The 26,867-nt window shown below is 44.4% G+C and overlaps 1 protein-coding gene across 3 annotated transcripts in view; it reads left to right on the top strand.

Annotated features, from left to right (window-relative positions):
• The first annotated feature begins 3,160 nt into the window (after positions 1–3,160).
• Positions 3,161–26,867, top strand: part of LOC126539742 (U2 small nuclear ribonucleoprotein auxiliary factor 35 kDa subunit-related protein 1-like) — a 283,793-nt gene continuing 260,086 nt past the window's right edge. Inside the window, exons 1-3 of one of the 3 annotated variants that reach the window (XM_055075639.2) lie at positions 3,161–3,651; positions 3,720–3,808; positions 4,628–4,688. In XM_055075639.2, coding sequence (XP_054931614.1) covers positions 3,503–3,651; positions 3,720–3,808; positions 4,628–4,688 — 299 coding nt within the window. In that variant the 5' untranslated portion in view covers positions 3,161–3,502. The remainder of the gene's footprint in view (positions 3,652–3,719; positions 3,809–4,627; positions 4,689–26,867) is intronic. The other 2 variants (XM_055075638.2, XM_050186590.3) reach the window with 2 other exon arrangements.

The following is a 26,867-nucleotide window of genomic DNA, read 5'->3' as shown; positions in this document are numbered from 1 at the left end:
GTGTGCGGACGCATTGGAACGCGTACGTCTGGTTGAGCCTTTACGCTTTCGGGCCCTAAGCGTTCGAACGACCAGGGCACTATAACGCTTACCCCCCCCCTTTCCACTCCGTCGACCGGGTCGCAGGAACGGCGGCCTTTTAAATTAGTAAACGTACATATTATGTGCTTCCAATCAAGATAAGTCAATAATATTATAGTGTAAACCTTTTATTCACTACAATAAAATAATTATGCAGCGTGTGCCACGAAACCTGGCAGTAAGCAACCCTGGGCGTCGCACCAGTCGCATTGTTAAAATCGCAATCATGTGAAATGAGTCCTCTAAAAATCGCATTGCGACGCGTGCGACAGCACCGATTTTCGTCGTTGCAGTCGCAGCATGTGAAACAGCCAGAAAAAGCGCAAGCACGAAATACGGGTGGCGACGCCTACTTAAGTTCCCGCTCCTAGGGGCTGTGACGTCTTGGATTTTGATGGCATCTTCTAGGGCCTACTAATTATATATAGCGGTGCAGATTGGCTACATTATGTTCTATAGGAACCAAATATTAAACATGGCAAGTTTCGGGAACCTTTATTCAGCCAACGCGGCCCAAATGCGAAAACATACTTTGGTATCCCTGACGTCACGCTGACGTGCCAGCACTGGGGTTGTGGCGCGAAATTCAAATACTAATACTTGTACCTTCATTTTCTCATCTAATCATCATCATCATCATCAGCCTAGTTACGCCCACTGCAGGGCAAAGGCCTCTCCCATACTTGTCCAACTACCCCGGTCATGTACTAATTGTGGCCATGTTGTCCCTGCAAACGTCTTAATGTCATCTGCCCACCTAACTTTCTGCCGCCCCCTGCTACGCTTCCCTTCTCTTGGAATCCAGTCCGTAGCTCTTAGTGACCATCGGTTATCTTCCCTCCTCATTACATGTCCGGCCCATGCCCTTTTCTTTTTCTTGATTTCAACTAAGATGTCGTTTACCCGCGTTTGTTGCCTCACCCAATCTGCTCTTTTTCTTATCCCTTAACGTTACACCCATCATTCTTCTTTCCATAGCTCGTTGCGTCGTTCTCAATTTCAGCAGAACCCTTTTCGTAAGCCTCCAGGTTTCTGCCCCATATGTGAGTACTGGTAACACACAGCTGTTGTACACTTTCCTTTTGAGGGATAGTGGCAACCTACTGTTCATGATTTGAGAATGCCTGCCAAACGCACCCCAACCCATTCTTATTCTTCTGGTTATTTCAGTCTCATGATCCGAATCCGTGGTCACTACCTGCCCTAAGTAGATGTATTCCCTTACCACTTCCAGTGTTTCGCTACCTATCGTAAACTGTTGTTCTCTTCCGAGACTGTTAAACAGTACTTTAGTTTTCTGCAGATTAATTTTCAGACCCACCCTTCTGCTTTGCCTCTCCAGGTCAGTGAGCATGCATTGCAATTGGTCTCCTGAGTTACTAAGCAAGGCAATATCATCAGCGAATCGCAAGTTGCTAAGGTATTCTCCATCAACTTTTATCCCCAATTCTTCCCACTCCAGGCCTCTGAATACCTCCTGTAAACATGCTGTGAATAGCATTGGAGATATCGTATCTCCCTGTCTGACGCCTTTCTTTATAGGGATTTTGTTGCTTTCTTTGTGGAGGACTACGGTGGCTGTGGAGCCGCTATAGATATCTTCCAGTATATTTACATATGGCTCATCTACACCCTGATTCCGTAATGCCTCCATGACTGCTGAGGTTTCGACTGAATCAAACGCTTTCTCGTAATCAATGAAAGCTATATATAAGGGTTGGTTATATTCTGCACATTTCTCTATCACTTGATTGATAGTGTGAATATGGTCTATTGTTGAGTAGCCTTTACGGAATCCTGCCTGGTCCTTTGGTTGACAGAAGTCTAAGGTGTTCCTGATTCTATTTGCGATTACCTTAGTAAATACTTTGTAGGCAACGGACAGTAAGCTGATCGGTCTATAATTTTTCAAGTCTTTGGCGTCCCCTTTCTTATGGATTAGGATTATGTTAGCGTTCTTCCAAGATTCCGGTACGCTCGAGGTTATGAGGCATTGCGTATACAGGGTGGCCAGTTTCTCTAGAACAATCTGACCACCATCCTTCAACAAATCTGCTGTTACCTGATCCTCCCCAGCTGTCTTCCCCCTTTGCATAGCTCCTAAGGCTTTCTTTACTTCTTCTGGCGTTACCTGTGGGATTTCGAATTTCTCTAGGCTATTCTCTCTTCCACTATCGTCGTGGGTGCCACTGGTACTGTATAAATCTCTATAGAACTCCTCAGCTAATAATCAAACTATTTTTTTGAAATGACTGCCTGCAGGGTTCTCAAACAATGCTTCATTAGTCTAAACTTATTTATTATTTCCCTTTAGTGTCCCTTTAAACAACGTCATCATAACTGTGACGTCACTTCGCTTCTACCACGCGCGTGTCACCAGTTACCGCCGACGAAAATACGCGCCCCGGCATCACGAATCACGTGGCCACCTTGGTCACATGATTTGACGACGGTATCGCCACCTTGCGCAAGGTTGGATCGCGTTGATGGGTTGTTGAATATTGTAGATAAGAGGCTGACGCGGCGTGGCGGTGGCGCCTTGGGTCGTTTTCAAAACGTATTCACCCCTCGTTTTTAAGCTGCCTGGCTTCCAACGTTATCAAAACGTATTCACCCCTCGTTTTTAAGCTATCTTGTTTGGAACGTCTTTGATGCGTCGATTTTGGTCAAAAATCCGTTTCAGACGTTGAATCCCTTAATACGACGTTTTCAAGACTTTGTGTGCTACCTGGGTTCCGTCGTGGCTGCTGTGGCAGAGAAGCTTCTGCAAAGCTTGAAACCTAGAACACCTCGAGAAGGTGGCGGTCAACCGAAGACCAGACCGGCGGTTCTCCCCTATATTCACAGGGTCTCCCACAACCTAAAGAATGTAGCCAATCGCTACGGTGTGCCGGTGGTATTTTCTGCCCCGCGCAAGTTGGCTTCTTTGTGCCCCCGGATTGTCTCCGGCGAGGAATGCGTGCCAGACTGCACGAAACGTCACGCCACCCAGTTTGTCAGGTGTTCGGTCGGGGCTGTGTATGAAATTCCCCTGACATGTGGAAAAGTTTACATTAGCCAGACGGGCCGTTGTATAAATGAACGACTAAGGGAACATAAGCTTTCTATGGTTAACGAAAAGGGGTCAAATTTGGCCTTACATTGCGGCGCATGCCCTTTGGCTACGCCTGATAAAGCATGCCAGCCTTTGCTGGCTAGAACCAAAATCTTAAGGCGCAGTCGTAACCAGGTAGCACGTGAACTCGCAGAGGCTTTTTACATTGATAAGTCAGGTGATGAATGCGTAAGCGATTCTAGTATCAATTTGTATAAGAAAGAGGAAACGTTCTTGGCATGTGCGCTAGGCATTTAGTAAAGGAGGCATTGGATGGTGGCTAGCCATAACCAGGATCCAGGCTCTGGCGTTTAGATCCGAGTCGAGATGAATCCAAATCCTAATGCCTCAAACGTAAATCGAGCGGCATACAGGCCGTTCTGCACCAATCGCATTTGCAAAAGAATGACATGCATGATGCTCAGCAGGTCTTGTGCCGAAGAGTATGACTTGAATACACCGTCTGCAAAGCTAAAGTAAGTTTTTATACTACGATATTGGCATTTGGGGTTATGCTAAAGAGCGTTTTTCTTTGCTTCCGCAGCCACCGGCGTTTTCGGGCCTTGCTTAAGAAGCTCAGGAGAAAAAAGATTCGTCAGAAGGCTGCTCAGGAGAGGGACCGCCTCCTCCTAGGTGAGGAGCGTCTGTTTTTGCTCAAGAATTCCCCCGGAGTGTTCAGTACAGCGCCGATCGCTGCTTGCGCTTGTCTTGCCTCAGCTGAGCGGCGGTATGCAAAGTGTATCGTTAGCGTTTATTCAGTGAATTTTAGCGCAGGAAGCTTTTCTGTTTAGCAGGTCAATGATGAATAACATGCTTGCCATTTTTGATTAATATTCAATGTGACAACTGCGTGCGTAAAGGTGATGCGCTTAAATATATGATTCCTTGACTGTAAACGGAGGGAAATGACTTCACGACGTGACCTGTTCCTTTTCAATCAGTTTCCGCTGCATTGTTTAGTTTTGGCAGTAATAGAAGTTGTAACTTCGCAACCAGTTGCTCCGTCCCAGGCAGTAACAGAAATGTAATGCAAGAAAATCAATCGCAAGAAAAATTTAGTGCACTGGGAAAGAAAGCTTTTCGTTTTGTTTATTCGCACCGATGTTTCTATTAAACTGCAACAACAGTTGTCTTGGAGAATGTATGAAGAGGCAGAAGAAAGAACGGGGGCATTTATTGTCGGTATAGTTGTGATGAAAATATGGCACAGTACAAGCCCTCCTACGCCTTGTTCTGCTTCATGATCCAGCACTTCGCATTGAAGCTTGGAAAAATTAGTCCCAACAAATGCAAGAAATATGCTTATAAAAATTAGGCATAACCGTGTGCACAGATTTGCGGAGTGTTTCTTCTTTTCCACTTTTTTGGTTACGTGAGTTCTGTAGGTTTTACCACATGCTGAAGAGCTGTGTATTTTTATACCAAGTACTAATTCTAGTTCATTGCATGCAGTGGAAGAAAAGGTGCCCCTATCGCCATGTCAAGAAGAGCAGGAACAGGAAGAACAGGAGAAGTGAGTTGTGTATTGAAGCTGTGCCCTTGTTGGTATGATGTATAGAGCCTGTCTGTGGTGTGTGCTTGAGAGCTGTTGTCTTTTTTCTTGTAGTCATGTAGAGGCACATTTCAGATTGGTTCTTAGACAGAAGTGCAAGTGATGTGGGCAATCACTCCTAGACAGGTGTGAAGTAAAGAGGGAGGATATGTAATGTCGCTTGTGCACATGTAATGTCACAGAGTGGCTGTTGTTTAGAGCCGATCATATGAGAATGTCTGCTCTCACTTGCTGCCGAGTGCACACAGCAACGAGTCAGTTTGGTGAGCATCCTTTACTTCAACTAGCTCCCTTGAAGTGTGCAGCTTGGACAATGCAGTTATATTTGTAAACAAAAGGGCTATTGTGTGTTTGCACTGTATGTAGTGAAGTGAATTACACAAATTCTCAGGTGCATGATGGTGCTGCTTTCTGAGCAATTTTTATGATCATTATTATGATATGTATTCTCGTAAAAAAAAAAGCCACGAGAGAGAAAAGTCTCTCGTGACATGAGCAAGATGGGTCTTGACATTCTATTACAATCTGCAGAGACTGTTAATTCACTGTCATTCTCTCTAAGAAGGGTTTGCCTTCATCACAGGAGGAAGCTAGCTGCACCCACAAAGAAATCTGCCGTGTCACTGTCATGCATGGCATTGCAGTGCTCGACTCTCCTTCGCAAAGTGGCATGTTTCATCACATCTTCCTTTTCACTGTTGTACACAGTGTTTTTGAATACTTGCAGTGCCAGGTTGTAGTCCCTCTTTTTAACGTCACACGCAGTGTCGCAATGCTAGGCTGGAGTCCTTGGCATTTAAGCAAGGGCAAAGTGGTTCATTAGTTGCATAGTCTGTAGCCTTTGTTCACTCAGTGGTGCAGTAGCTGTTCCAGTTGCACCAAGAGCAGACCTTTGCACCACCCTGTTGCAAAACGTCATTTTAGCTAAAAATCACATTGAGCCTGCAAATAAGCATAAGAACAAAAGCCTCGCTCTGTTCACGCTGCCAAGCTAGTTACAGTTATCAATGGTGCGGTCATAGCCACGGGAGATGACCAATGCCATCAATCCTCCATTTGCTGCTTTTGCTAATCTGTTGCTTTTCTCTTTAGTGGCAATTCCAGTGCACTGCCTGTTTTGTTTAGCATAGTTGTTCAGGGTATCACTTTAGTATTACTCTGTAATTCATGTACTCAACACAAACTGCACATAAATTGCAATTAGTGATAACCTTCCTTGAAACTGTGCATGATCAGAAAAGTAAATCTCATGGTTGTACTTTTAAACAGGTTTCTTATGATCCAATGCACAGTTATGCAAAAGAGCAGCTACACTTCACAAGGAAACGTCTGGACTTGTTAACTGTAACTGCGGTTTCAGTGTCCGTATTCAATTGTGATCATTACATTCCTTTGTTTCTGCAATTGTTTTTCTTTCTTGATTGTTTGAAGCATGGTGAATATGCAAATGCCTGTTGCAAGTGGAAATGGCTGAAGTGGCTTCGTGCTGCAATAGATGCATATGGAAAGGTATTCTATAAAGATATTGTCACAGTCTAGTAGGAGACGGGAAAGCCAGTGTGGAGGACGTGTAAAAGCACTTTATCAGCGCAGTCAACACGACGTCGTTGTCGTCTCTGTTTTTCTACTCGCGCGCTACTTCAGCGTCGTTTTCATCGCCTGGCATATACCCGCGGCGACCATAGAGGATGTGGCATTTGCCCCTCCTTTGGAAAGGAGGCATCGTCCCGATGCACCAACGTCCAAAGGCTGTGTACAGACGGTGCAAAGTTGAGGTCATGAGGAAAAGTATGGCTTCATACGAAGCACGTGCACAACCTCGGGCAGATGCCGCCGGCGTTTGGAGCAGTTATGGCTGTGGGGGACCACTTCATAATTCACCTCGATGATGCGGCGCAGAACTGTATACAGGCCAAAGTATCTTCGCAGGAGCTTCTCAGACAGCCCCTGCCGGCGAATCGGAGTCCAGACCCACACCTGGGCCGGTATATTGTAGCGATGCCTTTTCCGATTCTATGCTTTTTCAGGCTTTTCGCACTTGGCCACTGGTCAGAGCGACGGTCTGCCCACATTATCAACGCGATCAGGCGGCCGTGTGTGGTGGATGATAAGAATAGCATAGAATAAGGCATAAGGCATCGCTACAATATAGTGGCCCTGGTTACCGACGTTGTATGTGACGGGTCTGTGCCGAAGATTGTAGTGTCGGGCACCGTATTCCTGTTGTTCTTGGATTTGGAAACGCGCAAGCTGCCTGGCTTCCTCTGCGTGTTGCGTAAACTCCACAGCAGCAGTCTCGTCGTCACCGCACTTGTGTGGCAGCATTGCGTCCAACATGGTTGTCACTTCCCGGCCGTAAAAGAGGTTGAAAGGCGTGACGCGTGTTGTCTCTTGGCGTGCCGTATTATACGCAAATGTAATGTATGGTAAAATCTCATCCCAGTTCTTGTGGTCGACTTCGATGTACATACTCATCATGTTTGCCAGAGTCTTATTCAAACGTTCTGTCAGGCCATTGGTTTGGGGATGATAAGCTGTTGCCTTTCGGTGAGTGGTACCACTTAATCGAAAAACTGTGTCCAGAAGCGCAGCCGTGAACGCAGATCCTCTGTCTGTTATGACCACTGCAGGAGCGCCATGCCTTGGACTACGGCTTTGATGAAAAATCGTGCTGCTTCAGCTGCTGTTCCACATTGGCTAGCACCTGTTTCAGCGTATCGAGTAAGGTAATCTGTGATGACGATTATCCATCTATTTCCGGCAGTAGACAGTGGAAACGGACCTAAAAGGTCCATGCCAATTTGTTCGGACGGTGCTTGTGGTATCTGGACAGGATGCAGCAGTCCAGCTGGCTTTCCGGGTGGAGCTTTGTAGTGCTGGCAATCCAGGCATGTCTGTATATAACGTTTCACGATTGACGCAAGTCTTGGCCAATAGTACTTTAGCCTAATTCTTGCCAATGTGGGGGTGTAACCCAAGTGACCAACGGTCGGCTCGTTGTGACAGGCATGTAGGACTTCGTCGCGAAGAGATGCGGGAATGACGAGTAAGTAGCTGCTGCCATAGGTGAAAAGTTCTTTTTATAGAGAACGTTGTGGCGCAAGCAAAACGATGACAGTGCTCTCGCGAATAACCTCGGCACTCTGCTTGTTTTTCCCTCCAAGTAATCGACAAGAGGAACCAGTTCTGCGTCCTCGCATTGGTGGCGTGAAATGGCTACAGTATCTACCACGCCTAGAAAAGCCGCGTCATCGTCGTGCACTGCAGTCTCAACAGGAGACCGAGAAAGGCAGTCGGCGTCGGTGTGTCGTTTCCCTTATTTGTAGACCGTGAACTCGAACTCTTGGAGCCGAAGACTCCAGCGCGCTAGCCAACCAACTGGATCTTTTAATTAACCAGCCAGCAAAGTGCATGATGGTCACTGACAACGGTGAAACACCGACCATACAAATATGGCCGAGATTTCAGGACGGCCCACACCAGTGCGAGGCATTCTTTCTTTTTCTGTCGTGGAATAGTTCGCCTCCGTCCTTGACAGCGTAAGCAATAACTTTTTCGGTGCCGTCCTGCTGCTGTACAAGCACTGCGCCAAGGCCGACATTACTAGCGTCGGTATGAAAAACCGTAGGAGCGTCGTCATCAAAGTGTGCGAGCATGAGAGGCGTCTGAAGCCGTTGCCGTAGGCTGTGAAATTCCCGTTGCTCGTCTTCACCCCACACGAAGGGGACATCTTTTCTGGTAAGATGTGTTAATGGCCATGCGATGTGCAAGAATTCCGCAATAAAGCGTCGGTAGTAGGCGCAAAGGCCCAGAAAACATCGCACAACCTTTTTATCTGATGGCGTTGGGAAATTAGCGACAGCAGAGATTTTATCAGGGTCAGGTCGGACACCTTCACAACTAACAACGTGACCGAGAAATTGAAGTTCTTCAAAACCAAAATGGCACTTTTCAGGTCTCAAAGTTAAACCAGCTGAGCGTATTGCTTCAAAGACCGTCTTTAGTCTCCGTAAGTGTTCCTCGAACGTGACGGAGAAAACAATCACATCGTCGAACACCACGCAGGTTTGCCATTTGAGGCCTTAGAGTACCGTGTCCATTAGTCATTGAAACGTTGCTGGCGCAGAACACAAACCGAAGGGGAGCACCTGCAATTCATAAAGTCTGGCGGGCGTCACAAAAGCGGTCTTCTCACGGTCTCTCTCAACAACTTTTATTTGCCAGTAGCCGCTTTTCAAGTCCATCGACGAAAAGTAACATGTGTTTCGTAGCCTGTCCAGTGAATCGTCGATACGCGGCAGCGGATAAACGTCTTTCTTTGTGATCTGGTTGAGTTTTCGATAGTCAATGCAGAAGCGCAGGCTACCGTCCTTCTTTTTCACCAATACAACAGGCGATGCCCAAGGACTCTTAGATGGCTGGATAACCCTGTCCTCAAGCATCGTCTTCACTTGGGTTTGTATTGCCTCGCGCTCTTTCGGTGCTACATGATAAGGATTCTGCCGAATTGGTCTGGCGTCGGCTTCGGTGATAATACGGTGCTTAGTGAGCGGCGTCTGGCTGACTCGTGATGTTGATGAGAAGCAGCTCTTAAACTCGTCGATGAGCTCAAGAAGGCTGTTGCGTTCGACGAGTGACAAGGTGGGACTGATGTCAACCACAGGGGCAGGCATAGCCACGGTGGGCATCGCGTGCTCCACTGAGAGGCAATCTTGTACTGAGGTAAATTCATTGAAGTAAGCAACAGCCGGGCCTTTAACAATGTGTCGATGTTCCCTGGTAAAATTCGTCAGCAGGAGTTCGGCACGTCTGTCGTGTACGTTAATTACGGCCCTGGCGATGGAAACGCCTCGCCTCAATACCAGTGCGTCTATGTGTTCGGCGACGCCAGTCCCGGTGTTCAAGTTGTCACAGATAACAGGTACGAGGGAACAGCTTCGTGGCGGAAGCGTGACATCGTCATCGGCGATACGTAAGCGGGGTCGCTGGTGTTCCACGGGGATGACGTCATCTGAGCTCGTAGCAAATGTGACGACGAGGTCACGGACATTAATCACTGTACCGTACTCTCTTAAGAAATCCATCCCCAATATAAGTTCCTTGCAGCACTCAAAGAGAATGGCGAGGGTGGCGACGAAGATTGCACCGGTGATTACTATTCTAGCTGTGCATATTCCAATAGGCGTCATCAACTGGCCGCCAGCAGTTCTGATGTTGGGCCCAGTCCACGGCGTCTTCACTTTTCTCAGCCTGTCGGCCAGCTTTTGACTTATTATGGAAAAATGAGAACCAGTATCGACGAGAGCGGCCACTTGGTGGCCATCAAGGCAAATGACAAGATTGGTGCTGACGGCGTCGGTTACAGGGGGTGTGGTTGGAGTCGTCGGTCGTCACTGATGGGGGCTGTTGCAAAGTTAGACGGTTTGCAACCTCACCCCCGGAGGTCGCTGCCTCTAGTTTCCCCGGCACGGGCTAGGAGACCTGCCCCTAGAGGCGTCGGGAAAATCGCGACGGGTCGGTGGGGTGTAATGAGCCGGAGAAGGTGAACACGATCAAGGCGTCGCTGAACCTTCCGGCCGAAAGTTTGTAGTATTTTCGTTGCAGGTACGTGCAGCATCAAACACAGGGTAATTGCAGTTGGGAAACCTTGGATACCCAGCTGCGCGGTAAACATGTCCTGCTTCGCCGCAATGAAAGCATAGCGGCGGGCAGTCAACGGTGCGCCACAAATCGGTCTTTTGAAGCGGGTAGCCGGCAGGGGGTTCGCCGTAAGATCGAGGCGCAGTGATCGGCTGGCGGTGATACGGGATAGCTGGCGGCGGCTGTGACTTGAAAATAGGGCGTTGGAGGTGGCGGTGATGGCTGCGTCGGAGTAGTTGACGGTGTCAGCAGCATCGAAGTGGTGGGAGGTGGACGACAGACAGCTTCAACGTAGGTTAATCGTCGCGGTACCGCCTGCCGGTCCGGCGGCGAAAACGCCTGTCGAACTTCCTCCCGAACGATATCGGCGACAGAAGCCGCCGCTGGTGCCATAGGAGAAATCCCGAGCTGCCGGATCTCCTCTCGCACAATCTCTCGGATGACTTCACGCAGAGACGTGCCGCAGCTCTCAGATAGAATTGAAGCATTCACCGGCGAGTGCGTGTGATCATATTGGCGGTACCCTTGCTGTAGTGCCCGTTCTATAGCGGTAGCCTCCTTGGTGAATTCGGCCACTGTCGTCGGTGGGCTCCTCACGAGTCCGGCAAACAGTTGCTCCTTCACTCAGCGCAAGAGATAGGCCATCTCGGGGTCTGCTCTGCGGAAAAGGCGGGTCATATCTTCTGCAAACATGGCAACGCTCTCATTTGGTTTTTGAATACAGGATTCGAGCAGGCGCTGCGCGTTGTCTCTTCTGTCGCTACTAGTGAATGTGTCTAGCAGCTGGGTGTGGAAGGCATCCCATGTGGTCAAACTTCTCTCCCGGTTCACAAACCACGTACGCACACTGTCTTGAAGCGCAAAATAGACATAGACAACTTTTGCTGGGAGCCCCTGTCATTATAACTAACGACACGCTCAAATTGGTCCAGCCAAACTTTCTGGGATCTTGAGATTCTGCAGTGTCACCTGCGATGGAGTTGCAGTAGCCATGGCTGAAGTTGGTAGATGCGTTCCTGCAGGGTGCTGCAAAGGGTTGAACTCGGGCATCAGGCCTAGCAGGCGTCGACTGTACCGGTGAACAGGAGTTTCGACGAACGCAGGTGATTCCGTGTTTGATGTGTGGCTCCGTGAAGGAGTGCCGAGCATAAGGCAATCCTACCCCGCACCTCCACCAGTGTCACAGCCTAGTAGGAGACAGGAAAGCCGGTGTCGAGGACGTGTAAAGCACTTTATCAGCGCAGTCAACGCGACATTGTTGTCTCTGTTTTTCTACTCGCGCGTTACTTCAGCGTCGTTTTCATTGCCTGGCACATACCCGCAGCGACCATAGAGGATATGGCAATATAATGGAGCTAGTTTGGTAGTTTTATCATGTATGCCGTATTATAGTGCATAAAGCCAGCTCTACTATAAATATTTATCATTTTATTTAATATTGAGACCATCTGATGTTACATGTACGTTCAAAACTGTGGCAAAACTGCTTATTGCCGTGCCAAATCAACTTTTTGCCTGCGTCGGCACCAAAAGGTGCAGTGGCTGCTCCATCACTGTTTGCCTATTCTTCAACTAGTCTTTTTCTACCCATTGTGGGATGAGATAATGAATGGGTGGTCCATCAAATGATCACTCTGACTTGGACGGTTCATTGGGCAGTTTCTATTGACCCTTGGTTGATGGTGCCTTCGCTCTTTTGGCCACTCTTAGCACAGCCGTGAGCACAGAGGATACCTCTCCAGAACTGTGCAAGATGTGCACACGCATTCTTGTTGTTTTATAGACCCTTTGGGTATTCCTCGGACTTGATTTTGTTGGATTTCCTTTATGTCAAGTAAAATTTTGGTGACAAACAAATCTTCAGGGAAGATGAATTCTGTGATTACCTAAGTAGCTACCGTATTTACACGATTGTAAGTCAACTCGAATGTAAGTTGACTCCCCATATCACGTGTGACAGGAGAAAAGAAAAGAACATACCCGAGGGCGCATTCCATAACGAAAATTTGTTAATAGCTGGCATGGTCACTGGACTACTCGTCTTCACTTGTGTTATTGTCCTCACTAGTGCTGCCATCGTCATTGCTGCTACAGCGCATCGTCGTCCAGCGAAATTCCACATTTGGCAAATGACTGCACCACGACCTCTTGTGGAACAGCAGCCCACGCCACATGCACCCAGCCACACGCAGCCATCAGGGAGGCTCTTTTGACAGGACCAGTTGGCGTAAGTTCGCGGTCTTCTGCCGCCGGCCACTTAACTCACGGTGGAGCAGGTCCTTAAAGGTGAAGATCCGGGCTTGTTTCACGACCATGTCGCACTTCACTGGCAGGGACCGATCATGCATTTTAGTGACGTATGCCGCAAGCTTGGCCTACAGCTCCGGAAAGCGTCCCGACTTCGACCCCTCGGAAATTCTTCGCTTGCCCTCACAGGTGAAAATTTCACTGCACTGCAGTCGCCACTCTCGCACCGCCCGTTCAGAAACATTGAACCACGCAGTGATTTGTTTCTTCGGCGTAAAGGATGGCAGCCCTCTTGAACACTGCTGTGAACGAGTGCCAACTGTTTGGTGGGCCTGGAGCACTCATGACGACTGAGGAAGCATGAAAGTAGCACGTAGCCGGCACATAGAATAAAACCAGCAGTCGAGTCGAACGCGTCAAACTTGTGGCCAAACTACACTCTAAAGACAGTTGTAGCCTTTGGGCTGTATATTTGCCACACAACAATAATCGTCACCTGTCTTGCCTGCATTTCCTTTCTTTAATGCTGCAAGCCTGGTACTTCGAAGTCACGAACGGCACGCACGCTGTCAGCATGACAGAGCATTCCCGACAGGAAAGTAACGAGCGCAGCGTTTTCAAAAAAGGAAATGCGGGCAAGACAGATGACGATTATTGTTGTGTGGCAAATATGCACTCCTAAGGGTATAAACTTTTTTTAGAGGGTACACTCTTAAACAAATGTACACCCTTTGGGGTGTACATTTCCATTCCATTCTTTCTATTTGCAACATGGGAGGAGAATCCACTGTGCACCCATACATCACGAATATCGGCTCATTTCCTGCTTTCATGTCGTGAGGGAAGCTGGGGTAGAATCCTTGCAAGCATGTGCTATGGCTGCACTGAATCATTGTTCATAGCACTCCTGTGGCACTGCTGTCTTCTATTTATTCTTCCTAAACAATTCTTTTTCTCAGTTTTTTATGTTTAATGTTATTGTGTTTATTTATTTATTTATTTTGATAAGTTGGGGTGCAATGGGAACTTTCATTGTGCAGCCATGACCCCACTGTGTCGTTGTTCGTAGTTCTCATGCAACACTGCTATTTTCTAATTGTTCTCTGTAGATTTCTTCTCAGTTCATTTTTTAAGTGTCTTTTTGTGAGCCAATTTGTGGAATGTGAACTTACATTCTTCATGACTGCCTGAAAGCACTGCCTTCTGTAAATGGTAATGTATAATTATAATCTAGGTGGATGAGCATGGAAATGTACTGTCTTTAATTATGTAACCCATGTTTGCTAGATGAAACATTTATTTGTCCATTAACAAACAGTAATTAAACATTAACAAGCAAGGAGTATTGAAAATAATATAAATGAGAAATATTATTGAAACTTTGAGTGATGCTGCACCTGCATCCACATTTTCTGTGCCAGATAGCAAATTTTTTGTTTTAATTTGTTGAACTTGATTTGATTGTGTATTGCCAGATGCCATTTGAGCTTTGCAGCTGTGACCTTCAAGTGATGAGTGTTATTGCGTTTACACTTGTTCAAACCTGCCCCGATACCAGCAGATGCGTTTGATGGGTCCATCGTACCAGGCAGGGTGATTTCTCATGTTGGATTTGCGCATGTTCTTTGGCAATCTTTAAATGCTGGCCGCACATAATTGATGCTCTCTGTTCGACGATTGCTGCCCGCACATGCGGCTACGGCCAGACAAGTTGTTTTGGTTATTCGAGGCACTGGTTCACCTCAATAAATGCTTGTCTCGTGTTACCAGCATTGGACACGACCCGTGACAATATTTACCCATGACAGAATTTTCGCTTTTTTGATAATACTATAAAACCCACCTGCTATGCCTTCACTTGAAAGCAGCAGTACTGAAAGTAAAATAAATTTTTCTCCTAGAAAATTTCGGCGATAGTGCATCTGCCTCCCAATTGCTTGTGCCAAATAGTGCATCATGTGGCTACATGATGCGCCATCTGGCACATCTGTCGATGAGGAAATTGCACGGTTTTCATTGTTCGAAAGGTCGTTGTTGCTGACATCTGGTGCAGCCCGGCGGAGCTGCCTGAGCAGTGCTGATCGTATTGCTTTTCTCGCTTGAGTAAGCGATTTACCTTTGGTTTCAAAGCCTTAATTATCTGCTTCACACTTCGTCGGCTTGCCCCCACACTCTTCATTTTATGTAGTACAGCTGAAGAACACTGTTGGGCATGCGTGAAAGAAATTACTGCAGATGCCCAATTTCTGAATTGAGAAATCCCGATTTCTGGTTGGGGAAATGCTTATCACATAGGGAAATGTTCAGTAATGACCCAGAACATTTTCAAATCTACAAGGAAAGAGAACATACAAGCATGGTTATGCCTGACGTGCACTAGTCTCAAATCGAAACTGCCGGATCAAAGACGAGCAGATTTGGAAGATGAGCTTCAGCAAAATTGATGTCCCGAGCAGTCATTTGCCAATGTGCTGTCAAGGTTAGACAAACTGCTCCACTGCATAGACAACTTAGAAAAAAAATGAAATAGTTGACAAAGCTTGTGTTAAATAATAACAATAAAAAAAAAAACAGACCAAGTTCTCTCAGAATATGGAGAGCTTCCTTGAAATGCTGTCCTCAAGATGAACTCATTTGCTCTTATGAGGAGCACAGTAACAAGGTTAAGCAACTCAAACAAGACAATAAAGACGGCGGCTCAATTGTTGGCACAGGACGTTGAAAATCTGTGACAATATTCCAGAAGCAACACCCTGGAAATTCATGGTGTTCATTTAACCAATAGTGAAAACTTGTGTACTATTTTGGCATCCATTGCCAAAAAACTTGAACTTCTGGTCCGAACCACTGACCAAATTGAAGGTTTGCACAGGATCAGAGGAAAAGTACCATAGCTCTGCTATTTTGTAAGGCTTGTCTACAGAAGTATGAGAGAGGAATGGCTAGCAAAAAAAAAGTGCTTGAATAGTGAGAGAATATACCTAAGCGAGAATTTAACAACTTGTGCTAATGACTTGCTTGGATGATGGAAGAGCCGTGCCGAAGAAATAAACTATCATATCATTTGGGTCTGTAGAGGACCCAAATAGTCTGTGGAGATCTGTGGGTCTGTGGACGCATACTTGCTAGAAAAATGGAGGGTTCTCCTTTAATAAGAGCTGGCAATGAAGAAGCTTTAAAAAGGCTTGCATAAAGATTGTCCAACACATTTTCCTAAATAGCTGGTTGGATTGGAAAAATGAAAAGCCATAATTATCTGCTTCACATTTCGTCGGCGTGCCCCCACACTCTTGATTTTATGTAGTACAGCTGAAGAAACTGTTTGGCATGCGTGAGAAAAATTACTGCAGATGCCAAATTTCTGAATTGAGAAATCGGGATTTCTCAATTCAGAAATTTGCTTTCTTGTCAAAAAAGCTTTTTTTGTCAGTCCATACGTATTACGATGGAATTGCTGCATGTCAGCATCAGTAGCTTTCGAAAACATTGCGATTCGCTGCTTCTCTACCATTCAGGTACTCTGACAACTGTAATGACTTGATTTTCACAGAAAGTAATAATTCTGATGTTGAATGCTGTCAGTTCACAATTCTGGGCTCCACAGCTGTTCCTCTGTGCAGACAAAATAAGAAAGGTGTCATTCTTGTATTCATAGTAACAGGCTGGTTGTTTGAACAAATTCAAGTTACATTTGCCGAAGTTGAGTTAATAGTGTTGCCCATGAGTAAGGCTAGTTTCGATTTTTTGGTCTGGTCTGTTTACAGGCCTGCCAGCAAAATGTTTCAGGGTTTCCAGATGAACTTTATGCTTTTTTACAAAAATATGGAAGTAATGAAGAACTTACTCTAGCAGGCGACTTTAACATTCACATTTCTAGAAACGTTACTGGTGCAGCTATAGAATACTTTGCACTACTTGCAAGTCGCAGACACCTGATCCAAGATTCTACTAGAGAAGAAATTCTGGGAGACAGTGACATGCTCGTATATCGATCTTCATGTTGCTGCTTGGGTTTCCACAAGGGAGAAGGAGGGTGCTATAATCATTGAAGCAGAGGTTTGTGATGATAATTTTGTGAGTGCACCAATTTTTTAGCAGTCTCAGTCGGCAGGTCACGACATGGAGAAGAAAAAAAAACGGCAGAAGCGTATGCATTTGAGCTGTTTTATTCATGGCTTGACTGCAAACAGCGCAGGTCAGCAAGGGCTGTTGTCTGTCCCTTTCACACGTGCTGCTTTCTGTACTGTTTGCACTGAAGAAAAACTGTAACGATAGGGAGGTCGATATGCAAGTGAAGTCGTTTGATTGGGATTCATTAATTTCGTTTTAACACACAAAGGCGTATAAATTACGTGTAAATAAGTTTTAAAAAATGTACAAGCGCTAAGCTTAAAAAAACCAAACTAAAGCACCGGAACCCTGATATTTGGTTGATAGATAATGAAATTATACAACTTTCCTATAAGAAAAATAAACTTCTTAAAAAAATTTCCTGATAATACAAGTGATTTGCTATCTAGGGAGGAGTTTTGTCAGTTTCGTAATAAAATAACAGCTAAAATAAGGCTTGCAGGAAAGCTATCAGATCAAGTTTTCAGCTTGTCTAAGAAACTCAAGGAAAACATGGGAACTAGTAAGCAGTGTGGCTGGTCGACCATCAAAAGGGAATATAGGTCTTTTCCATGTGAAATTCCTGCACATCTAGCTAACCATTTTAATGACTGTTTTATAGAGTCAGTTTGTGTACTTCGAAACAAAATACTACTGAACCCGACATTCAGTTCCTGTTTCATGCACTCTGCCTTCGTGCATTCTGGGTTCATGTCTAGTGTAGTGGAAAATGAATTACAGCAAGTCTAAAAGTATTTATTTGGTAGAGCTCGGAGCAGCGCAACGTCAACGGTACAGCCTTTATCTTGAGCTAATTACCATCGTACGGCAAGTGTAACACAAATGAAGGCTACACTTAACCTACCTTTGCTGTTAACCCGCAGGAAACAATCACGCCTATGCTTATTTCATAAGATTTACTACCAGAACGCAACGCTTCGGTCAGCATGGATTAATCCAGTACCATTCATCTCTTCATGTAGAGATCATACACATAAGGTACATGTGCCCCGCTCTAACACATTCGCAATCATTTTTACCCAAAACATGCAACGAATGGAATGGTCTGCCAGCACCCATTGTTAGTATAAGTAATCCTGTTCAATTTAGAAATGCTTTAGTTAACTACATTTAAATCGTGAAACTTGCGTTCAATATATCATGTGTCTTTTCATTGTATAAATACTATATTTGCAACTTAACTATGTATTGACCTATCATTCCCAATTTGTTTTATTGAAAAGTGTATCAAGAGATTTCTATGGTGAACTACCACTATTTTTTGTCTATGATATGTAAATCAGTGAGCAAGCATAATTTGTCATTGTTACTTATACTGTGCCTTTTCTGTACATTTTTACCTCCTTTATGTTGCCTCTCCCCTCTGTAATGTATACTCACTTTGAGGGTACTGTAAATAAATAAATAAACGGTCAGGACACTGACAGCTTCCAAGCACGAGAGCCGTTGCCGAGCAAGAGCGCTCGACCCACTAGCATTTTGATCCAGTAGCGCTGAACCCACTAGTGTCTCTCTTCTTCGTTACAATCACCCCTGGCAGTGATAAGGGAGCCGACCGGCGACCTGACAGCTTGTCATGATGAGTGAGTTGTAGTAAGGCTTTAGACAGTCGACAAGGACAATGTTTTGTCCACGGCGGCGGATGTCTGAAGATGGCTCAACTGGTTCTATTACATAGTTTACAGGAGATGCACATTCGAGGACATGATAAGGGCCTTCATACTTCGGAAGCAGTTTTGAAGAGAGGCCAGGGGCAGTGAAAGGGACTGAGAGCCACACGAGTGCTCCCAGATCAAAGGTGACCGTGAAAGTGGCCTCACCACGAATGCTCCTCTGGCGCTCTTGATCATCGGAAGTAAAGGCCCAAGCGAGGTCGCGGCACTCTTTTGCATGCCTGACCATGGCAGAAATGGGCACGTACTCGGATGCATCCGGCAGGTGCGGCAGACTTGTGTCGATGGTGTGCAAAAGGTGCTGACCATATAGTAAGAAATAGGGTGAAAATCCAATGGTGGTCTGCGCAGCGGTGTTAAATGCGTAGGTTATAAAGGGTAGGATGGTGTCTCAGTTCGCGTGGTCGCAGGCAACATACATTAAAAGGTATCTTAAACAGCACAATTATGACGTGAGAAGAGAAAATGTGAAATCCAGCTGAGCATGCTGCTTCCAGCGGCCACGCAATCAACTGGGGGAAGGTACGTGTCCTTGCCTGGGAAAAAGGGCTATCTTGACGCCTTTATCTTGAGTTGCTGATGATTCAGACTACTTCACACACTCTGAACAGGAGCGATGGCAATCTGCCGTCAGTGTATGCGCGCCGCCTGCGTCATGTGTTCAAGACTTTAAACAAGCTGTTCGAACACCTTCATTTATTTCGCCTGTGAACAAGGCTTGCGTGTGGGAGCCAAAATGTCTTCCTTTGTTTTAAAATTTTACTTTGGTCAGCGTAGTGCCCCGGGTTTTGTCTACCTTTTCACCATGTTTCATCCTGGCCAGACAGGCTTCGGTCAAACACTGAACTTCACATTGAAAGCATGTCGCCGAGCGTACGATTGAGGCATTCTTTGAGGCCATTCGTTTGAGGGTGCTACGTCGTAGTTGTGTGATGAACAATGTGGCACTCTTTGAGAATGGCTTCAAACACTTCCAATAGATGCGTCTGCGATCACTGAGCAGTTCTTGAGGTGGACTGTGCCGCAGAATGAATCGGCGAAGCAGGAATGTGGCAACGTCATGCGCTGTAGCTGCCGGGAGGGTGGCCGTTTCGGCGTATCGTGTGAGGTGATCGACTGCAACAATGGCCCAGCGGTTATCAGCTGATATCAAAGGAAGTCGTCCAACGGTCGAATGGCCGGTTAGGGCAGGGTAGAGGCTGCAGACCAGCTGGTGAGAAGATTTCCGGGGCTGGCAGTCGGGGCATGAGCAAACAAACTTTTGAGCATAGTTGTACATTCCTCACCATTAGTAGCGTTGCCGGAGGCGCTGATAGGTTTTGAAAAGTCCCGTCTGGGCACACTGATGATCAGAGTGGAATAATGCGCAGATTTCAGAACGCAGGCTTCAAGGTACTACTAAAAACCACTGGCGGCCATCAGAGGTGTAATTGTCTTGGTGAAGCAGGTCATCGCGAATGGCAAAATGGCGAGCTTGACGGCGCAATGCACGAGTGGTTGGCTGCAATGACGTATCAGTAAGGAAGTCTATGAGGGAGGCAATCCAGGGGTCCTGGCGCTGCTTGGAAGCGATTGTCCCAATGTCAATGGAAGAAAAGTCAAGCTGGGATAGTGAGCAGCAGACATTGTCGTCAGGCAAGAGAGAACGTGAGAGGGTGTCGGTGTCAGCATGCTGGCGTCCATTGCAGTACAGTACACAGATATCGTAATCCTGTAAGCGAAGTGCTCAGTGAGCGAGACAGCCTGAGGGATCCTTCACTGATGACAGCCAGCATAGTGCATGGTGGTCTATGACGACATCAAATTGGCGACCTTACAAATAGGGCCGGAACTTAGCGTCCAGGTGATCATAAAACGAAGTTCTCTTGTCACTCAGGGAATTTTACAGTGCCACTGAGGGATAACCTGGAAAACTCGGGGAATTTGGAAATGTCAGCTTGGTAGACACCCTGTTTTTATTGAGGTGCAGAAGCAGCATTACGGCAAGGGTAGAATTAAAAAAGGAAACGATTGAGACATTGCATTACTCAACAAAATTTAGGGGCTAGTTATACATGAGCCCCACTTCAGGTAAATGGGGTTCATGGCGTTTGTCTGCGGGATGCACCTGGCACACGTGGACCAGGTTGTGCCAAACACTGGTAACATAGTGTTCATACCCGCTCCCACAGAGGTCAGCGTCTTCCCTACAGTTGTCACTGCAGAAGAAGCTGTCTGGCGCCCGAACAAAGGAGAAATTGTAGCCGCGAACTTCAGCTATCCTTGCTGCAAAGATTTGTCGTCTGCTACTGCTTCCGCGCATACTGTTGGAAGCGCCCGCCTGGTGGCTATCAGTGGCGCCTTTATAGGCGGTGCACTACACATATAGCACATTCACTAAGAGAAATGTGAAATGGCGGTCACTCCAATGAATTAAAAGATTCATAGTAATCTGTGTTTACTTATTATGGAAAAACATGCAATTTCTCTGCACCATTTTATTTTAATAAGATAAAGCCACCTAGTGATGCCACAAGAGATGCATGCATCTTTTGCTGGGGCTACAAATTTTCTGAAATCGTGGGCTATGAGACAACATTTGCAATAAATGTGAATTTTGCTAGTGCATGTATTTATTCTGTCTGGTAGCACACAAGCCTCTGGCTTATGTGGACTGGCTATTCCTTTGTTTTGAAGTTTGAAGTTTATTCTGATAAAAAGCATATACAAAGGTGGGTGTGATATTGTCCAGAAGGAGGTCCCATAGTGAAAACACTGGGGGGACCTCCTATGGTGCGTTATACGAAATGGAAAACTGCTAAACAGCAAAAAAAAAAAAGAAAAAAAAGAAGCAGTTACAATAAAATATAAGCAGTAAAACGATTACTTTATATAAAATAATTAAGCAAGTACAATCATTTCAGTGATTAAAGAATTATAGTCAATGAATACATAGTCATTATTCAGCAAAAAACAATAAAGGAGGGTTTATTTCATTTGTCATATTTGTATTGGTGAGTGGTCGTATGAAAACAAATTTAAGAAGGTGATGGTCTTTAATTGCTCGATATGCAAATATGTAAACATTGAACTTCGCAAGATTAGTAATACAGAGTATGTTAAGATCGTGGTACAGTTCTGTTACATGTGATCGGCAATTACTCTTAGTAATAATACAGATGGCTTGATTTTGGACATTAAGGAGGAAAGATGAGAGTGATAGGTTAAAAGGGAGAGGATAAGAGGGAGTTTGTATGAACTGCACAATGGGGCTATTGAAGCAAAATATGTAGTTTTGCTTCTAACGCAGCATAATTTACATTCTCATTTTGAAATTTAGCCAGCTATACATGAGTAGTACTGGCATTACAGGCCTGTCGTGCATTTGTGTTCGGTGCGTTTCATGACAATTCTAGCTATGGTGTATTTTCAGGCTGACCTGCATTCTGTGGGAAGGAATATTCTCCCATTCCACTTGTGACGTCAGGGCTGCAGCGGAAATGTTATTGCTGCTGCTGCTCATGTTGTGTGCACTATATCCTTTTGGGACATGCTGCATTTTGCAAGTTCTTACAGTTCAATCAATCTGAAACTTGCTTTATTTAAACAATTCAAGAAATGTGCACAAAAGTCTTGGACCAATAACCTGTGCAGTTTGTCCAATACACAAAATGCATATATCAACCCATCACATCACTTTATTACCTTAAAGACCCCGGTTAGGGGGTATTACATAAGGGGTGGGTTTACAAATCAAGGTTACAGAGAGTGATCTTCATGAGAAACAAATGTAGTTAAGTTGTCCGCAAAAGTTGAGGAACACGTGATGGCTGCAATGTTCCGAGGAAGGCCATTCCAATCCACTGCTGTGCGAAGAAAAAATGAGGCTGCAAAAGTAGTGGTGCGAGCACGTGCGCGTGCGATTGAGTAAGGATGGGACGTACGGGGGGATATGCGCCGGTGGGATGATATACGGTGCTTGATTGAGCGGACTGTGAAATAATTTGTGGAACAAACAAAGACTGGCGATGCGGCGACACACAGAAAGATTAGCAAGATCAGTTTTACGTTTTAGGGATGATATGCTTATGTCGTATGAATATGAAGAATGGATGAACCTAGTGGCACGATTTTGTACAGATTCTAGTTCGTTTCTTAAGTATGCTTGATGCGGGCTCCAGATGTTGGCTCAGCAAGTAAGCACATTGTTTAAATGTTACCTCGCTCACATTTAAAATACCAGCAATTTTTTGTATTATGCAGAGAAGTAGTTGGTTTATATTTCACTCCACTTTCTGTCACGTGTTCTGTTCAAATCAAATCAAGGTTTATTTCCTTTTGAGAGAGGAGGAGGCGGGAATAAAAGCTGTGAGTACGGCTTGACAGAGGTCCCTGCCCCCTTATGTTTGGCATGACAGCCTACACAGATGATATACAACTGATTACATTGCACATAGCATAGAACATATATTTTGTTACATATTGTAACAAAAACATAACTGTAGAAGGCGTTTATCGGCCCCCAAATGCAGCTCCGGACTTCATCGATCAGATTCATGATTACCTCTCAAAACATACTAATTCTAGATCAAAACTTATTATTGCCAGGGATTTTAACCTTCCCGGAATAGACTGGAACAACCGCTCGCATGACGGCCGTGATGTCTCAAGTTCAGAATCACTACTAGACTTGGCATTTACGTTTTCACTGAGCCAAATGGTTACTGATAAGACCCGTATCACTTCAACATCATCAGCTTTACTTGACCTAGTTCTTATAAGTGATACATTAGAAGGATCTTCTGTGTCCATCGAGAATGGCATTTCAGACCACAAAGCGCTTCTTCTAACCTGTCCCATTTCAATGACGCAAAAACAAAAAACCACAACCCATATACTTTAAGGATTACACACGCGCAAATGATCCTGCTGTACTAGGTTTCCTAGAATTCCAGTTTCATTCATTCAATGAACTAACAAATGTGCAAGAACTCTGGACGCGTTTTAGAAATATTGTTAAGTATTCCGAAAACACCTTCATTCCTAATAAAAAGAAACGCGTTAACCGAGAATACCCGTGGATAACACGTGAAATCATCCAACTAAATATAAAAATAAAACGACGGCGGAAAAAGGGAACCACGTGCACGTTAGACGATCTTATCAGTACATTAAAAAAAAAATATCGGAAGCAAAAGCCCGTTTCTTTGACACTACATTACCTTCGTTTATGACGCATGACCCTCACAAATTCTGGCGATATTTGTCAGATGAACGAGAAAAAATAACGCAAATCAATATCTCGGATCATGTTGTTCAGAACCCTGAACACATTGCTAAAGAGATGAATAACTTCTTTCAGACAGTTTTTACGAAACATGCTACAAATGCAGCTTTAACACCTTATGATGTCAAAATACCAATGGAAGAATTAACTGTAAGTGAAGAGGGCATACTGTCTCTATTGCATAAGCTCGATCTTAAAAAATCTACCGGCCCCGATCAAATTTCTAACTCATTCTTAAGTCGATACGCAAGTTGGACATCAAAGTATCTATTTAAAATATTCACTCTTTCTCTTCAAACATCAGTGCTACCAGACGATTGGCGCAAGGCTGTAATAGTTCCAATACATAAATTGGGCTCGAAATTACATTTAAATAACTACCGCCCAGTGTCATTAACAAGCTCATGCTGCAAAATAATGAAACACGTAATATTTAAGGCCATAATAACTCACCTAGAAACAAACGAACTCCTATATAAATAACAACATGGTTTCAAATCTAGTCTTTCAACCATAACCCAACTAGCAGAGTTAACTCATGACATAGCTAACGTACTTAATAATGATGACCTATTAGATGCAGTTTTTTTAGACTTTTCTAAAGCGTTTGACGTAGTTCCGCACCAGGATTTAATCACAAAATTATCGGCTTTCGGTATTGGTAATAAAATAATATCCTGGATCAACAGTTTTCTAACCAATCGTAAACAGAGCGTTTCAATCGATAATAATCTTTCACAGCCACTCGATGTCTACTCCGGAGTACCTCAAGGATCAGTTCTGGCACCACTTTTGTTCTTGATGTACATAAACGACATCCAATTTTGCGTTAAAAACTCAATTCAGATGCGCCTGTTTGCTGATGACTGTGTCGTGTACACAGTCGTACACAACCAAGAAGACCAGATAGAACTTCATAATTCACTTCAAACAATTTACTCTTGGTGCAACACTTGGGGCATGAAACTGAACAGATCAAAAACACATTACATGTCTTTCACAAATAAGAAACTCCCGCTTAACTTTTCATATTCGATCGGAAGGTCAACAATCAACAAAAGCAACCAGGTAAAATACCTAGGCATTAAACTCACGCCTAACCTTAACTGGGAGCCTCATATTTCGACCATGTGTCAAAAAGCCATAGGCAAACTGTCCTTTTTAAATAGGAGACTGCGTGCAGCACCACCACACCTCAAACTAAATGCGTACAAAACACTAATAAGACCATGCCTAGAATACGCTGATCTAATCTGGAACCCTCATCAAAAATGCCTTATAAATAACATAGAACGCATACAAAAATTAGCAATTAGGTTTGTATATTCAGACTACAAAAGGCAGTCCAGTGTCTCGAGTCTGCTAGCAAGGGCAAACCTAACACCCCTCTCGCAGAGAAGAGCAATTTCACGACTAAAATTCATCTATCAATTATACCATGGTCATTTTCAAGTAGCACGTTCTCATTACCTGCAAGATCCTCCAAAACGTTCAACCAGACTTAATCACTCCAAAACCATCTATCTTCCCCCAAGTCGCGTTAATGTTCACAAGCATTCTCTTTTTCCGTCGGCCATTTCCCAGTGGAACAAGTTAACAATCTTGTGTGTTGCAATAACATCGACTCTTTTATTAACTGCATTCAGTGTATTGACTTGTCATCAGGATTTTTTTTTTCATTGCATCTCTGTACTACTCCTGCACGGGTTGTGAAGGGCCTGCACTATATTCAAATAAATAAAAAAAAATAAAAAATATTTAGTAAAGCAATGAAGGGGGCTAGTTGGTGAACGTTCATGGTTATATTGCGCTCAGTTTTACACAGACGATATTGTTACGTGTAGCTAAAGCTGAATGCTATTTACAATTTATTTACAGGGAAGCTCACGGAGGCCAAAATGGCGACGCTATATTAAGCCGGCCCACACGTCGTCTTCGTCCTCCTCAGTGCAGCCACACTGTGGCGGCTGTTCCGTAGAAATATGAAGTGAAGGACAGGATGCGCATGGACGTAGCGGACATAGCATTCATGGTTATATTGCGCTACGTCCGTCCACGTCCCATCCTTCACTTAATATCGTCTGTGTAAAACTGAGCGCAACATAACCATGATAGAACATATACTTGTTTTTGGAATAAAAATAAAATACCAGTATAAATACTTGTCAGAATACAGAAAAAAAATTAAAAAAACTTCCCCAACACAACTGGAATAATAATATAAGTTCAACTCCAAGATAGTTTATAACATCACATAAATAATAGATCTTATGCCTGATACTTATCATTTAGACATTGTCGATAAGAAAAGTCTGATGTCATCGTTTGAGTAACGGAACGGGTCAAATGATTCTTGATGCAACTTATTTATTAAATGCGGGAGGGTATAGGATAAAGATTCTTTATAATAGTTAGCTCGTGGGGTTGGTACAAACCATAATTATTTGTTTCTTGTGTGGAGTATACTTTTATTTGCACGTAGGTTTGCAAGGTCAGTTATGTATGTATTGTTGTGCTTGATAGACGTTTTATAATGCAGCAATAATCTATTATTATGTGGTTGATACACAGGAGAAATATTATGTTGTACAAACAACTCTTTAGTGTGTTCATTATTAGGTAAATTTGCAATACATCTTATAGCTTTCCTTTGTAGTAGATGTATTTTAACCTTCTTAGTAATACCTGTTTTACCCCTTACAAGATGACAATACTGAAGCAAGGAAAGCACCAATGAATTGTAGAGTAAAATTTTAATCTTTACAGGGAGCATATTTCTTAGTCTAGTAATTATACTAACTGCTGAAGAAACTTTAGAATAGAGGTACTCTACGTGTTTGTTCCAAGTTAAATCTCTTGAGAAGAAAACATCCAGCATTTTAATATTATCAACAACTTCTATTTTATCATTACCCATGCTTATATTATGTAATCTGGGGATAGTTCCACCCTTAGGTACGTATAGGACCGCTTTTGTTTTACTAGAGTTTAGATTAAGAATATTGGCATCAGCCCAATTTTTTATTTTTGCAAGCACACAGTTGGTTTTGCGTTCAGTATCAGCCGTCGACATACCCGTAATAAAGACAGACGTGTCATCGGCATAAGAAATAAATTGGGCGTCCTCGTAGCAGAATACAATGTCATTTACATAAACTGTGAAAAGGAGCGGCCCAAAAATGC

This window comes from Dermacentor andersoni, chromosome 2 (assembly GCF_023375885.2).
Source record: "Dermacentor andersoni chromosome 2, qqDerAnde1_hic_scaffold, whole genome shotgun sequence".
Taxonomy (NCBI): Eukaryota; Metazoa; Arthropoda; class Arachnida; order Ixodida; family Ixodidae; genus Dermacentor; species Dermacentor andersoni.
This window is presented reverse-complemented; position numbering and strand designations above follow the sequence as displayed.